The sequence below is a fragment of the Pangasianodon hypophthalmus genome, chromosome 3, assembly GCF_027358585.1.
Source record: "Pangasianodon hypophthalmus isolate fPanHyp1 chromosome 3, fPanHyp1.pri, whole genome shotgun sequence".
Lineage (NCBI taxonomy): Eukaryota > Metazoa > Chordata > Actinopteri > Siluriformes > Pangasiidae > Pangasianodon > Pangasianodon hypophthalmus.
The window spans coordinates 10,253,322-10,268,726 of record NC_069712.1 but is presented as its reverse complement, the minus strand read 5'-3'; the positions used below and the strand labels follow the sequence as shown (position 1 = coordinate 10,268,726).

The 15,405-nt window shown below is 38.4% G+C and overlaps 1 protein-coding gene across 3 annotated transcripts; it reads left to right on the top strand.

The window, feature by feature from the left end:
- The first annotated feature begins 135 nt into the window (after positions 1-135).
- nfkb2 (nuclear factor of kappa light polypeptide gene enhancer in B-cells 2 (p49/p100)) lies at positions 136-15,307 on the top strand. Of its 3 annotated transcripts, XM_026939846.3 has the most exons (24): positions 147-289; positions 952-999; positions 5,008-5,050; positions 5,940-6,015; positions 6,140-6,180; positions 6,709-6,807; positions 6,975-7,126; positions 7,362-7,474; positions 8,256-8,414; positions 8,498-8,602; positions 8,685-8,773; positions 8,990-9,125; positions 9,251-9,409; positions 10,056-10,217; positions 10,342-10,483; positions 10,741-10,855; positions 11,515-11,722; positions 12,232-12,401; positions 12,928-13,030; positions 13,120-13,343; positions 13,443-13,515; positions 13,614-13,777; positions 14,440-14,551; positions 14,711-15,307. In XM_026939846.3, exons 2-24 carry the CDS (start codon positions 983-985, stop codon positions 14,773-14,775), a joined length of 2,727 nt encoding a protein of 908 aa, XP_026795647.1. In that variant the 5' UTR covers positions 147-289; positions 952-982; the 3' UTR covers positions 14,776-15,307. The 3 variants fall into 3 exon arrangements, with proteins under 3 accessions (XP_053088852.1, XP_026795647.1, XP_026795658.1); XM_053232877.1 differs by lacking the exon at positions 5,008-5,050 and having other exon boundaries at positions 136-289; XM_026939857.3 differs by lacking the exons at positions 147-289; positions 952-999 and adding an exon at positions 2,716-4,772.
- The last annotated feature ends 98 nt before the right edge of the window (positions 15,308-15,405 follow it).

The window sequence follows — 15,405 nt, the reverse complement described above, 5'->3', positions numbered from 1 at the left end:
GAGCGGAAGTTTGGGACCATATGCAAATAAGGCTCTTCTTGAGCGCCAATCGGATGGTTGCTGAGCGGTCACGTGGTTACGGAATTCCCCCTCAGAGTCCGGGGCTTTCCAGCTTCGATGGCTGCCATACACCGCTAAGTTCAGTCACCTAGGACTGAGTCCAAAACCAATTCAGGCAGCAAGGATGACAGAATTATATCGTCTGCAGTTTAAGAGAGATTTCTAAACGTTGTTTTAGCTTCTATATATACTTTTTTTCTTTTTTTTAAACTAACCGCTCGGCATACAGGTGAGTGTAATATCACTTTAACTGGTTTGTCTCTGTACTTACTGTACTACTTGCAATACTTATGCATACTTAAGTATTATTGGAGAAAACTGGAGAAAACTGTACTGACACCTGGATTACTGGGTGCCATTTTATCTGAAATGGTCTTGCTCTAGGCTTGGGACGTTTAACATTTGACATATTGATGATATTAATAGGTTTTTATAATTCTCAGTAATTAATATTGAGTAATAATAAGTAATGCATACTACTTGTATTGCATATTACCATAGTATATTGTTTTTGAATATGTCCACTTAATCTTCATACACTGTTTAGTAGTTGCTAGTAGATAGGATTTCTGACAGAACCAGTGTGTGCATACCTATATTTACCTGCAGCTGTTTCTGTGGAAAACACCTGGATGTCATTGAGCAGATACATAATGTAAAGTACAGTTTAGATCAAGTCCTTTTGTGCATAAAGAAGGGCATAGTGTTGTTAACCAGTTCACATCAAGCTGCAATGGTAGGTGTGGGGAGGCTGGAAATTCCCTGACAGTGCCTGTGAACTTCTTGGACTTAACCGACCAGGTCTTTTTGACTTATTTGTGGGGAAGAGGGGGAATCACATCCACAGGAAGCAACAAGTGTGTAAAACATTTTTGTATGAATTTCCCACAGCTCATTTTGGATTTGTACAGCAGTTCTCAGCATGGCCGCAGCTCTGAGGTACAGACCATGTCTAATTACATCAGCTTTACATTTTTACATACACATCATTAGAGTGGTAACAGTCTCAGATATACTGTGTGGTCCAAAGGTCTAAGAGCGCTGGTGAAAATGTGTTTATTTTGCATACTTTTCTAATTTAATACAGCATTTTTCATTACAATTTATACGATCAGCAACAATGTGGGGGAGAAGTACAATCTCAGCTATATTTACATGACTTTTAGGCTTTCTTAGTATTTCTGGTATGTCCCCCTTTTGCTTTAATGACAGCGTGCACTCGGGCTGGCATGGATTTGCGTAGTAAAATCTGATAATTTAGATCAAACATTAGATCAAATCACCATCGTGGACATTTTCATTGTCTGAAAATGTCCACACTTCAATAGAAGGGATAGGACTTAAGAAAATCTGACTTCTTGTACAGAGGAGCTAACATGGTCAATATCACAAATTTGCTCACATTTAAATAGTGACATTAGAAATAATGCAGAATCTTGAATATGAAATACTCAAAATATCATCGATTTACTTTCTTTGTTATAAATTTTTCAAAATGATAATTTTTTTTTTAATTCACAGTTTTAAATGAGCCAAAAAAAAAAAAAAATCAAAGATTTTCATCGTGATCTCAGATTTTTGGACCCCACTGTAACCAACAAATTTGGTGTCAGTTAGTACCCAGTTTAGTCTTTTCGACTACAGGATATCACACATATGTTGCAACAGTCTGGCAACAGTCCTGCAAATAGAGGACGCAGTTTGTGCAGATTGTTCTAGAAATCTTACCGCCTCCATAATTAAGCTTTAATTAATTGAGAGAAAGAATATAGGTAGGTGCATAAACAGGAGCATGTGTGTGACTTGTGTATTTATGTGTTTAATAAATGATATGGTTGTATTGCAGTAGTATTGCATGTAGTTGTTTTGCATGGAAATCTAAACTGGATATATAAACTTCTTTGGTTTTGTCCATAACCAAAGATTAAATAACTGAGATAAATGCTTGAAGTGTATAGGCAAATACATTAGTTGCAGTATCTGTCTAATCTACATGGCTGTCCTTGCATATATCATGTTTAGTCTTGTGCTGCTGTATCTGATGCTTCTGTACATGCTGCACTGTGGAAAGTTTAGGAAAGCCTGATGCAGGTCAGGATCCTACTATTTCAGTGAAGTAAGAGTATAGTAATTACAGAATATAATATTTTCATCAAGTCTACAGGCAAGACAATGATCTATATGCCTGTATATAAGTATATTTCACCATTGTAACTGCACAGGATTAATTCAGTTATTAGAAATGTCTGGTCATCTGGCGCTCACCTGTGTCTGTGCGAAAGGGGCCATACTCGTACTGAATGCACAGAGTCCTCCCTGTTCTGGTGATTAATATCTGAAGATGCACCAGCTTCCTGTGGCAAAACAACAAAAAAATCACAAGTTTGCACTACCTGCGTTATAAGATAAATGCCCATGTAATGGGGCTACTTTTGACTGGACATAGACGTAATGTAGGTTTTTGGGGAGTTTATTTTTTTTACTTTTTATTTTTTTAAAAAAAAGAATATAACAGGAATGACTTAATTAACTTGCAACTAAAATTGAATTTAAAATTTGTATTTATGAATATATATCCATATGTTCTCTGGAAACCATCAGTGCAATACTGAGTTTTTATAGTTTACTGAGCACTTTAGTGTGCGTGTAGTGAATCCTAAAATCTTTGCAAAGCCCAATATCTTACCTGCTTGTCACCTACTTGTATTTTTCACACAGAGAATTTGTTAAAGATGCAAGAGGTTTTTTTTGTTAAAGATGCAGTTTAAACATAGTGTCTTTATAAATATATGACGTGAAATCTTATGTTACAAGAATCCATTAAGTTTGAAGTAGATTATAAACAATTTGGGACTTGGGACTGCACACAATTGAAGAGACAAAAAATTAGGGGCAGTCCCGTTGGTACGTCTAGATATTCTGTACTCTACACTGAGTTGCATGCCAAGAAATATGAATTGGAAGTTGACTAATTCTGCAACAGACTCTTTCACTTAGAAAGATGTTCATTTGAATAGATTCCACCTCACTGGAGTTTTTTCTGAGCTTCCTGTTAAAAGAGTCATGATTACCATGTTTTGTTTCAGGACTTTAGGTTTAACCAAAAGTCCCTATAGGGAAATTTAGGGAAATAAAGTCTAGTGATTTTTGGGAATGTAAAAGGCAGTGATGCGCAGGACCTCATGAAGCATTTCTGGATTGGTGTGATGATTTCCAGACAAACCATTATTCCAAAAACCACCCAAATGCCCCAAAATTTTATATCAGAAAATGCAGTGTATACCTTCTCTCAATGTACACTGTATGTGAATTATCAAAATTCATCAGGTGCAGACAAAAGATTTTGATTATTTTAGTTGCATGATTAACCCTTATGTTCTGTTCACTAGACGCTTAGAAAAAGGATTCTTCAAGGGTTGCTTTGTATATTTAAGACATCTAAGCTTCTCCTTTTAATTCTTTCTGACAGTTAAACACTTTGTTGTATACTTCTGGGCAAAAAAAATGAGCCAAGCCCAAAATGGCAAAATATTAAGCTTTTAATGGTCTTAACAACAAATAGTGTAGATCTCTCCCTGCTCTGTCAATCCTGGGTCCATTTATTAGCTTGTTTTCAGGCCCTTGTTGGGCTGCATCAGGTGTGACACATAACTAAATAATGGCTAATCTTTAAGAAAAAAAAAAAACATCCCAGAAGATATTTTTGGAAAATTCTGTACAGTTAGTTTGAATTTGACATCAAACATTTTAATCATTATCATGATTTTACCTTTGCGTACAAGAAGACTATATGAGTAAATTTCCCTGTTTCTAGCTTTTCCCCAAACAGTTCACTGCAGCAAAAGTAAACAATCAAATGGTGGCACAGAAAGTCTCAGGAGTGCATCTGTTTAATTCTAGCTAATTTCCTGACCAATGATTTGTTGTTAAGACCATTAAAATCTTAATATTTTGCCATTTTGAGCTTGGCCCAATTCTTGTTGTATTTTAAAATGTATTTTAAAAATAGCCTTTTTATTTTATCACCATTATATGCAGTATACACAATACAAACAGTATTGATGTAAACAGGTAATCAGGTTTGATCTTCTCTATTTACCGCTCAGTCCACTCATGTTCACTTTTTTTTTTTTTTTGACACTTGATTAACCTCAGGGCAAAATGAGCTGAATTTAATCTCAAAGTTTCATACTGGAAAAAATCCTTTTGTAATCATTTAGTGATCTAATACTGCGTCACTTTTAGTAACACCTCATTTTCACCTGAAGAGAACAGAAGTTTTAAGCAATGCAATTTATAAATGTTTTACTTTTAACAAACGCACGTGAATCATGGCAAATCAGCCTACATTTTCTACATTTTTCTCTGCACTGTTCAAACAAAAGCAAGTCAGTTGTACAAAATATGTCCCAATCTGGCAACACCAGCTCTGCGACACAGCCCTGTGTATGTGTGTCTCAGCCTCTGACATCAGAGGCAGTACTGAGCTGGTATTCTCGGGGCTTTCCTCTGTGTTTGTTCACTGCCCTACTTCCTGGAAGTAATGCACGCAAGGGAGGGAGGGTGGAGCGAGAGATAGAGACAGAGAGAGAGATAGAGACACTAAGGGAGAAAAACACCACTGCATATGCATTTCTGCCGTTTAGAAAGTGAAACCAACCTCATCCGAGGCCTTGCTGAACCTGAAGGCTTCTCTCCGTTTTGTTCGTAAGGTACATTAAATGGGGAAGGCCTTTATCTCTGTTTTGTGTCATAGATTGGATTAGTAAGATAGGGAAAGGCAGAAGGGAGTTTAGAGGAACAGTCGCAGCAGTGTGTTCAAGACTCAGGCAGTATTCTCTGAATCACTGGCATGACTGATCAGGGTTCTTTCTGAGCTCTAGGGAGATTTTATGCTCTAAATCTAGTGCCTGCTTAACACTTGACTCTGCTTCTCTTACATTACAGCATGGACGAGAGTCAGTACGGCATGAAAATGTTAGACAATGGGGTAAGGCTTTTTATTTTGGCACTCACTTTACTATGTGCTTGTATTGTTTTACCAAAGGCTAACGTTACTCTGAATGTGGCTAGCTGAATGGTACATGGCTGTCTGGATTTCAGATATAAACTGTGTGAGCCTTTGCATCACCTAAACCAGGGATATTCCATGAAATTTGTGAAGGTCCAGATATATACATTTCCTTGCTTAAAAATGTCCGGATAAGCAAATGACATGACTGAATGGTGAAAACAGTTACCTCTTAATGCTTAAACATTAGTGGTTAGATTATGTCTTATAAATAAGACAGATGAATATTTGAGTTGATGATGTTTTGTTTTGCACTGCCGCTTTCAATTTTGAGTAGTGCCACGGAATCGGAACAGATGAGATATCGGGGTTGAAATTAAGCATAAAAAAGTGCACTTCTCTGTCCAGTTATCTTTAAACATTTTGTTTTCGTTACTGACTCTTTAGCTAAATATTTGACACAAATGTATGTGGTTGGCTGCAGCAGAGGATCTGCTACAGAAGCCACGCTGGTTCACATTTAGAAAATTAGCATCACTAAGCTACAGCAAGTTTTTTCCCCACACGTTTATTGACTCTGCTACAGTATTTTTTGAGTACTAGTTTTGATCCGCTGAAATGACGTCTACAAACCTAAACAAATCCCCACCTACTCGCTATTACTAACTGTACAGGAGCAAAAGCAACTGGACCACAAATCATCACAGCATCCCACATCAGAAGTTTGTGTTTGTCTAAGCTTATGGCTTACTACATGATCATGCACTGAACACGCTTCATTCTGAGTAGCACTGGCCTATGGTTGATTTTTATATATAAAAACAAAAAACAGTCCATTTTTTTAAAACCAAGTCTGTAATTTTCACAGTTTGACATGGATGTGTCCTATCATCAGTTAATGCCCTTGTTTGAGATTAAAAGTGAACCCTATGTTCCAGAAACAGGTGAGTAAACCTCCTCAGTGCATGTTTGAATGTTTGACTTGGTGTATGCCAGTGTAGTTGATGGTTCTGTAAATGATTGCTAATGGTCAGTCAGTGGTGATGACACAGTCTCCGTTTATTTCAGCTCATGGACCTTTCTTACAGATAATCGAGGAGCCTAAACAAGTAAGTAGACACATTCATTTATCCGTTTTCTTAAAAGGAACTAACAGCTTTTGCAGTGTACTGTTGTCATTATAGCTAGGGGATAATGTAATTGAAGGCAACACGTCTCAGGATATATTCATTTGCTAGCAAAATGTGAGATCAATAATTTCACGAAAACTATAAAAAGAAAACTTGAACTAAAAGAAAATGAATGATTGAATACATTTTAAAAAAATCAGACATTATATTCAATACTTAATGTCCAAACTTTTAACTGGTAGTGCATATATCATCAGAAAGAAAGTTTTTTTTTTTTTCTGATTAAATGTATGTGCATTTACGTATTTATTTATTTCCAGAAAATGAATAAGTGTAAGACAGGCAGACAGTAAACCACGTGGCAGTCTTACATTATGTGTCTTGTGATATAAGGCAATGTTCAAGGGAAATTCCCATGATTTCTTATTTTGACTCCTGAGGATCATCTTTAATCATAAAGTGCAGCTCCACTCTAATGTTAACGACATGTATGTTGCGTGTTGGCAGAGAGGCTTCCGGTTTCGTTACGAGTGTGAGGGTCCATCTCATGGGGGTCTACCAGGTGCTTCCAGTGAGAGGAACAGGAGGACGTATCCCACTGTTAAGGTGACAAGCTGTACACACACGTATCAGAAGCTTTGATAATATCCTGTTATTTCTCAAATTATTCTCAAATGAACAGTAGATAAAAAATGGAATATTCTCAGATAATTGAAGGGGGGCATTGTATTGCATATGAATGGAACGCTTATGCGGTTTGTCTCCCTGTTCAGGTGTGTAACTATGTGGGTCATGCTCGGGTCGAGGTGCAGCTCGTGACACACACCGAGCCCCCTCGTGTCCATGCACACAGCCTTGTTGGAAAACAGTGTAATGAGAACGGAACATGCAGCATAGACGTGGGTCCCTCTGACCTTACAGCACAGTAAGTGTGCGCTTATGAGGAAAACTCTTTGCTCAAAGCTAATCATACTTCACAGTATCTCTGCCATTACTGGGGTGAAAGCATTTACAGTCTTTTGATGTCTTCCTGTCCAAAGTAATTGCTTAAATCAGTTTAAAAAATGTCCATTTGCCAGAATTGTTAAGTTCCAGTTTTTTTTGTTTTGATTATATTTGGGTGTAACCTCTGTACTGTCCTGTGTACCTCTTTTTTGCAGGTTCAGCAATTTGGGTATTCTTCATGTCACTAAAAGAGGAGTTTTGGATGTTCTGACAAAGAGACTGAGAGAAGAGAGAAAGAGAGCGAAGCAGCCTGGATACCATTTTAGTGGTGAGATACAGTTCCTCTGTACATGCGAGCAGAGCGTGATCGCTCAGCTGTGGGCTTGGCTCATGTTCTTCCTCTTTCTTCGCTCTTTCTTATCCTTTCACTCTCCTAAGTAATATTACTTAATGGTGCAGCAAAAAGTAGCTGGGAGAAAGGTGGGTTTTATTGTCTTTCAATTCCTGTGTAATTTGATCGTTTATTGCTAATGTTAACAAACAGTTAGCAAGTAATCATTGACAAATGCAAGCCACGATGTAAGGCTCGTAACACAGAAAATAAAAAAAAATGCATAATTTTACCATGAAATATACATTTATGAGAACTGACTTTAAAGTAATATGAAAATAAAAAAATCCACCACAGAAGAATAACTTCAACTCAGCATGCACAGGCTAATTTGGAGTCACTGTCTTGTAGCTTTAGCTAAATAATAAAGCTATAACATTAGCAAAGCCTATGGATGAAAAGTCCCAAGGAGCAAATTCACAGACCTCTTGGTTGTGCTCCTGGGGTAGAATTTAAAACAATGACAAATTTAGCAAATAACTGAAATTTACATTAAATTTTATAATGTATTAGAAATTCTAAATTCTTCATGACAGTAACAATCGACTTTAAATTGTTATAAGGTATTGATATCGTTAAGAACTTGACTGGTTTGTGTTGTTATTTCAAGTGTATCTGAACTTCAGTACTTTTTCTGAAAACAATGAACCAAAGCTAGATTTATGTTTTGAAATTAGAAATCAAATTAAAGCTGAATCTCTAATTTTGAATGCTACAGATGCAGAAGAACAGAATATATTGCGAGAAGCAAAAGAGCTGGGCAAAAGCATGGACTTAAACATAGTGAGGTTAAAGTTCACTGCTTACCTTAAGGACAGCAACGGAGGATTCACCAGAGCTTTGAAACCAGTCGTCTCCAACCCCATCTACGACAGCAGTATGTCTTCTTCTTTTCAACGTACTCTTAGATGTTATCGAGATGTTATGAGGTCAGTGTTTTAATGACTCAACTTTTTCTAGAATCTCCCAATGCGTCCAATCTCAAGATCTCACGCATGGACAAGACTTGTGGCTCAGTGATGGGAGGGGATGAGATCTTCCTGCTGTGCGACAAAGTTCAGAAAGGTACAAGCTCTATTCCTGTGCAATGGTACATAATATCTTTCTGTAAAAAGATTGACTGAGACAGATATGTTCCTGCTTCCAGATGATATTGAGATTCGTTTCTATGAGGAGGACGATGAGGGAGGCTGGGAAGCATACGGAGATTTCTCTCCTACTGATGTACACAAACAGGTGTGTTAAACATTAGTACATTGTTATTTTTATTTTATAGTACAGAATGTAGCTTAATTGTGCATGGACTTCACTTGCTCATCATTTAGCCATGTCCACTTGTGATTAAGATGGATTTTTAGGTATTTTCTTTAAACATTCTAGTGGAAAGTACAGTGTTATTTATCTAGCGGCTGAATGTTATCCTTAATACTGTTTGTCTCCACCCTCTTCCAGTATGCCATTGTCTTTAAAACGCCACCATATCACAAAGAGATCGAGCGACCTGTCACTGTCTTTCTGCAACTCAAGAGGAAGAAGGGTGGGGACTGCAGCGAGCCCAAACAGTTTACCTACGTCCCACAATATCCAGGTCAGTCTAGATAACTGCTACACTTTCATCCATTTCATCCATTCAGCTTGCCTCACCCTGTTCTCTATTTGTCAGACTATCTGTTTTATATTGAGCTTATTCACTTTATGATATTGTGTTCTCAGATAAAGAGGAAGTTATGCGGAAGAGGATGAAGTCTCTTCCGCAACCCTATGACCACTGGCGGGGGCCACAGGGTGGGGCAGGGGGCCTGGGCAGAGGAGCTGGGGGCTTTGGAGGTCCAGGAGGAGGTGGAGGAGGAGGTGGAGGAATATTGGGAGGAGGTAAGCTCTAATTTTTGTGATCACTGTAATCACCTGCTTAGAGATGGACAATATATTATGACATCAACAACTTTAAAATTTTACTTGATTTTTTCTTTCATCTAATGCTTTTGACTTTCTAAATTTCAAAAGATATATCTCTATTTTCAACTGACTACATTTTCAAATACCACATGCCTCCATTTCTCTATAATCATGTATTTGTAAAGTCAAAAGGTGACTTTTTAACATGAGTCATCTTAAAGGAAAATGCTCCTTGGTAAAAGAGGCACTAATTTTCCATTAGTAACTAAAATTAGTGTGTGATTTGAGGGAGACATATTTTCCTTTTCATGTAAATTTAATAGTTTTTATTTAAATGAGGAATTACTTTTACTTGAGTAAAGAATTTGGATAATTTTACCATCTCATGATGCAGGAAGACTGACAGAACCTGATTCTTTGAGTAAATGAAGATGTGGCAAATGTGTGATCCAGTCCCTCGATTTGTTTTTTTTTGTTGTTGTTCTTCTCAGCTTTTCCTTGCTGGCTGCAGCAAGGTGTACTGGGGCAATAGTACGCCTTGTCAGTTTTCACTGGATTTCTGGAAATTTGATTATGATTTTTTAAATATTCAGATGGAAAAATACCTATTTCATTTCTATAGGATTTCAGTTTAATCCCTTGGATGGGCCGAACTTCTATGGTGGATTTGCAGGAGGCACACAGATGGCAGGATCTGCTCCACAGCCAGATAAACCCCAGGAACAACAGCAACAGCAAGAGATGCCTGCCAGCTTAGCTGCACAGCAACAACTCCTTCAGATTGGTGAGCAGCAGATCAGTAGCTATAAACCTTTGTTGCCCAGTGGAGAATGCTCTGCTGTGCATAATGTTTTCAAGGTTCATGTTGCGCTTGCACTAACATGCATCATGTCATACTGTGTTTTCAGCCTCGGCGCTACAGAGGCGGACCACTGCAGCAGCAATTCACAGTGCTAAGGCCCTGTTGGACTACTGCAGCACAGGGGATGTTCACTTCCTCCTGGCCATGCAGAGACAACTTTGTGGCGTGCAGGATGAGAATGGAGACACGTGAGTCTATTTAGTCTGTTTCTTCTTGTGTAGGGAAATTATGAAAAGCTACACACTGGAGGTTCCCTGAAAATTAATTAAATAATTCAGTCATTAGAAAGCCTAGTACAATTTTTTTAGGTTAACACTTTGTCAAAATGTAAAATATTTTAAACTATTTTTTAGTTTTTGTTTTTTTTTTTTACTTAATGTACACAAGATCATCAGATAAACCCTGACCAGTTTCTAATGAATTTCCTTGTTGTGGTGTTTTACAGGCCCTTACATTTGGCCATTATCCACCAGAAGCCAACAGTGGCCACAAAGCTCATTCAGACTATCATAAACACTCCTCAGTTCAAATTCATCAACAAGTTCAACCACCTCAGCCAGGTAATTACTTCAGATATCTTATTTACACTTTTCCGACCACGAACCTCAGAATGATGAAGAGTACAATCTGATACAGTACAAACTGTATATGCAACTTTTGAATGGAGTTTCAGAGCAAGATGTAGTCAGTAGACTCAAAAAAGTTCACAGACCTCTGTGGTGAGTAAACTAGTTAACCGAGTATTTGTCGACATGCTACATGCAAAAGGTCTGTAGTAGGTCATCTACAATGTCAAATAAATTGCTTCTTTCTGTGAAAGTAGGTGGTTGAATATTCTATAGATATAGATGGAAGATACAAAAGGAAATGTTATATATCATTAGACACAGAGGAACTCCTGATCCTATAAATATGCAAATAAGAAAAATGCCCCAAAACCCTAAACACCTCCAACCCTCCTCATTTGGTAAACTGATACAATAACAGTATATACACATCATTTTTGTATAGCTTGCATATTGGAACATGATAAGCTATCATAATATCTTGAACACTAGAATTTTAAATGTTTTTTTTTTTATCTCTCCTGTGTTTCACTGACCACACTGACCACACTCAAACTCAATCTCCCCAAAGGATTTAATCCTAAAATTTAATAAAGCTTAGGGTGACTTTTTTAATAAATATTAATGTCTCCTTATGACTTCCTCCTGTCCAGACCCCACTGCATTTGGCCGTGATCACCAAGCAGCCCAAGTTAGTGGAGATCTTGGTAAGAGTAGGTGCAGACCCTACCTTGCTGGACAGGGACGGACGGACAGCGGTGCATCTGGCTGCGCATGCCGGAGATGAGGCCATTCTGAGAGTGTTGCTAAACGTGCTAGGAGAGCGCCATTCTCACCTGCTTAACAGTACTGACTTCTCAGGTGAGGTCCAGCTTTTCATCCAGGATTATTCCAACAGGAGGTACATGGCTTCAGCCAATGGGAAAAACTAAGGAGCCAATTTTTAATAAAGGTGCAAAACAAAGCTTGAGGCAAAGCGGAGTTACTGTTACCATTGTTTTCCAATAATAGCATGTGCCGAAGTGTTACATTACTCTTTTCTGACAGCGTTTGCCAGTGATGACAGTTGTTACACACGCTGTGGTGTAAACTAAAATAATAAGTACAGCTATGTTTTTGGTAGGGTCAGCAACTATTGCAGTTTCACTCCATTGCCAAGAAATGTTAACTTAGCCTAGTAGATATAACACTATTATATTATATGTTACCATGATATTATTAGCATTAACAGCTCATACAGCTGCACCTGGGAGTTATTAGCATAACAGTAATGGTCTTATTATGCTGCATTGTGCGGAAATCTCTTTCTCCTTGTGAGTTAATGCTGTAGATGAGCTGAATTTTTTTTCCATTTTTACTCTGATGCTCAGGTCTGTACCCACTGCACCTGGCTGTGAGAAAAGGAGGCGAACGCTGCCTGCGTTTGCTGGTGGAGGCCGGTGCCAAGATCAACATGCCTGAACAGAAGAGCGGTTGCACAGCGCTACACCTGGCTGTTAAGGAGGACCTTTTCAAAGTGGTCTGCACTCTCATCACTGAGGTACAGAAAAACTAAATATACAATTTGCAACAAAAATATTGCTCAATTTGGTTATACTTGACCAAAGTATAATGACCTAGAACAATATACATATTTGTGAAATTAGAACTTTATGATGATGAAAAATCATAAGAGATCCTAAAAACCACAAGTAGTAAAAATTATGCAGTGGAATGGCCTCTTAAGTGGTACAATGGTCTAACAGTCTAAACAGAACAGTCTGAGGTCATCTTATTGTCTGGAGACTGCAAGTTCAAATCCTGATGATATCTTAGTCATCTGTGGCCCGGGAGTCCAAGAGACTTTATCTGGCCATGCCCTTTTGGTGGAATGGTTTAACTTTATCCCCTGCAAATCATTGCAACATTAGCCAATTAATGTTAGCTCATGCATACTAAATACCCAGTGTGCTGGTAAAAATCCCAGGGAAAAAAGGAAAACACAAGTTATACTGTAAGAATGAGCATAGATAACGTTTAACATGAAGTGATTTGTCAGGACTCATGGCTGTCTGGTTCTGTTGCAGCTGAAGGCTGACGTTAACGCATGTACGTTTGGAGGAAACACTCCACTACACCTGGCTGCCAGTCTCGGCTCTCCACCCCTCTGCTCCATGCTTATAGCAGCAGGTAAAGTGAAAACGCTTTTATCCCACATTCTGTTCACAGGAGTATCAGAGAGAGGATAGTTTGCATGTAATCAATGTTCTTCTCCTCAGGCGCAAATAAACAACTGGAGAATGATGAGCCACTCTTCTGCTACTCCTCATCCTCTGATGAGGAAGACCAGGATGAAAGGAGAGATGATGGAGAAGGACTAGTCGAGAAGGATGTAGCCGAGCACGTACAAGGACTGTCGATATCATCTGATAAAAGTCGGGTCAACCCACGCAAGAGACCAGCGGTTGGACACACTCCTTTCGACTTGGCCAACTGTCAGAAGGTGAGATATGCCGCATAGAGTACAGAGTTACTGAGATTGTGTATGTGGGTGTGTCATTGTATAGCAGGTGAGCCATATTAACACCAATCCCTTGTATAGGTTAAAGATCTGTTGGATAGTCCAAAGCCGAGTCACCTTTCATCCAAGAAGACAAAAAAGAGCACTGAAGATGGTAAGAGAGGTTCCAGCAGCTTCTCTAGCTTTGTATTAAGCCTTTTTAATAGCAAGCATCCTAAAATAACAAACTATATTAATTGAACCTTTGTGCAGTGAGCCAACCTCTGGACAGCGAAACAGTCAATAAGCTGTGTGAAATCCTCAACAAAAGCCAAGTGCCATGGAAAGAGCTGGCAGAGAAACTAGGCATGCTCACCCTGGCACACTTGTACCAAGAAAACCCCTCCCCCTGCAGGAACCTTCTAGAAAACTACCAGGTGAGAGATTGAAGTTTATAACACCTCATATCAGTTTGTTATAAATAAAACACACCTGCTTTTTCACCATTATATGTTCAGTTATATTTGAACAACTTCAACATAGAATGGTAAAAAAGCATTTTGTTTAGGTGATACAGTTAAAGATTTTCTATAATTTAAAAAAATATTATTTAAATATAACTAAAATATTATCCAGTGACAATATATGGCTGTTATGTATTGCTATATACACTTTTCAAAGCAAATGCAAACTAAAATGACTAACTAAAGATCCTTTTGACCTTTAAGTCAAACAAGTCATTGGAGTATTTTAAAAACCTAAGGTATTGCACATAAAGAGTATAAGCCACTATGAGCTGGTCAAATGGGTTACATCTCAGTCACAGTTGTTGATGCAAAGTGTTTCTTATCTACCATCTAATCATGGTGACATCATCCCCCTTTCTCGCCTTTCTGAACACAGTCAGTGTGGAAAGCAAAGACTAAGAACGCCTACTCTTCATGACAACACTATTGAATGTGCAAGAGTTTTGAGCCAGTCTATGAGCTGTTGGAGTTGTGCTCAACAGCAGAAATTGTATTTGAAAAAATTTTGAACGTATATCACCCAGGACTATTGTATATGTTGCTTACCCTGCCTTGTATGTGTCTGACTGCAGTTAAGTGGTGGTCCATTAGAGGGGCTGGTGGATGCCCTGCAGTCTCTCGGGCTGAGAGAAGGGGTTCAAGTTCTGAGAGCCAGGCAGCCCAGTGAGGACAAGCAGAGCACAGGTATGAAGCTTTCTTACAATAATGATCAGACTAGGATATTAGATCATGAACCACAACCAAATCAAGAAATGTGTATAGACAGGTTCCTCCTTGCTTCTTTACATGAAACGATCAACATAGCTGCTGCAAGACTGACCGTGTTCCCTCTTCCTCTCCTAGACACAACAGTGGACAGCGGCTTTGGCAGTCAGGAGGCGGACACTCCAGCTGTGGCTAATGACTGAGCAGTGCAGTTCCATGAAACAAACTGATTCTGTTTGATGCTTTATTGTCAACCAGATGGAAAGTTGTCCTTCTCAACTCATCACGGTGAAGAATCGGCAACCCAGGCTCACACACAGATCTTTCAGTGTTGCGAGAGACTCAGAAGAACGTGATGTTGTAACTGGTGCTCTAAATGCCGCCTTGTAATGTATTCACAGTGGAAGATATAGGAATGAGATACTGAGATATTACTCATCTTCAATATCCCAGATGTAACATTTGCAATTACCCTGGTACCCTAGTTCCCAATTATGATCTTGTGTCTATAGTCTAATGTATTCCTTTATAAATGTGTCAGATACAAAAAGATTTCTCTGTGTTTCTGACTGCTTTTGATTTACTATATTACTAATATTGTGTATTTATGAGAGTTACGTTTTTTCAGCAATATGCCTGTGCAATAGAGCTATGCGTGAAAGTGTTTTTGATACATTGCACATATAAGTGTTGGCTTTCTGGCTGTCATTGAAATAAATATATTTTAAAAATAAATGTTTACCTTTAGCCTAGTTTTTCCTGTGATTCCTGGCTTCCTCCAGGTTCTCTGGTTTCATCTCATTGTCCAAAAACATGCAGGTTGGCAGATTGAC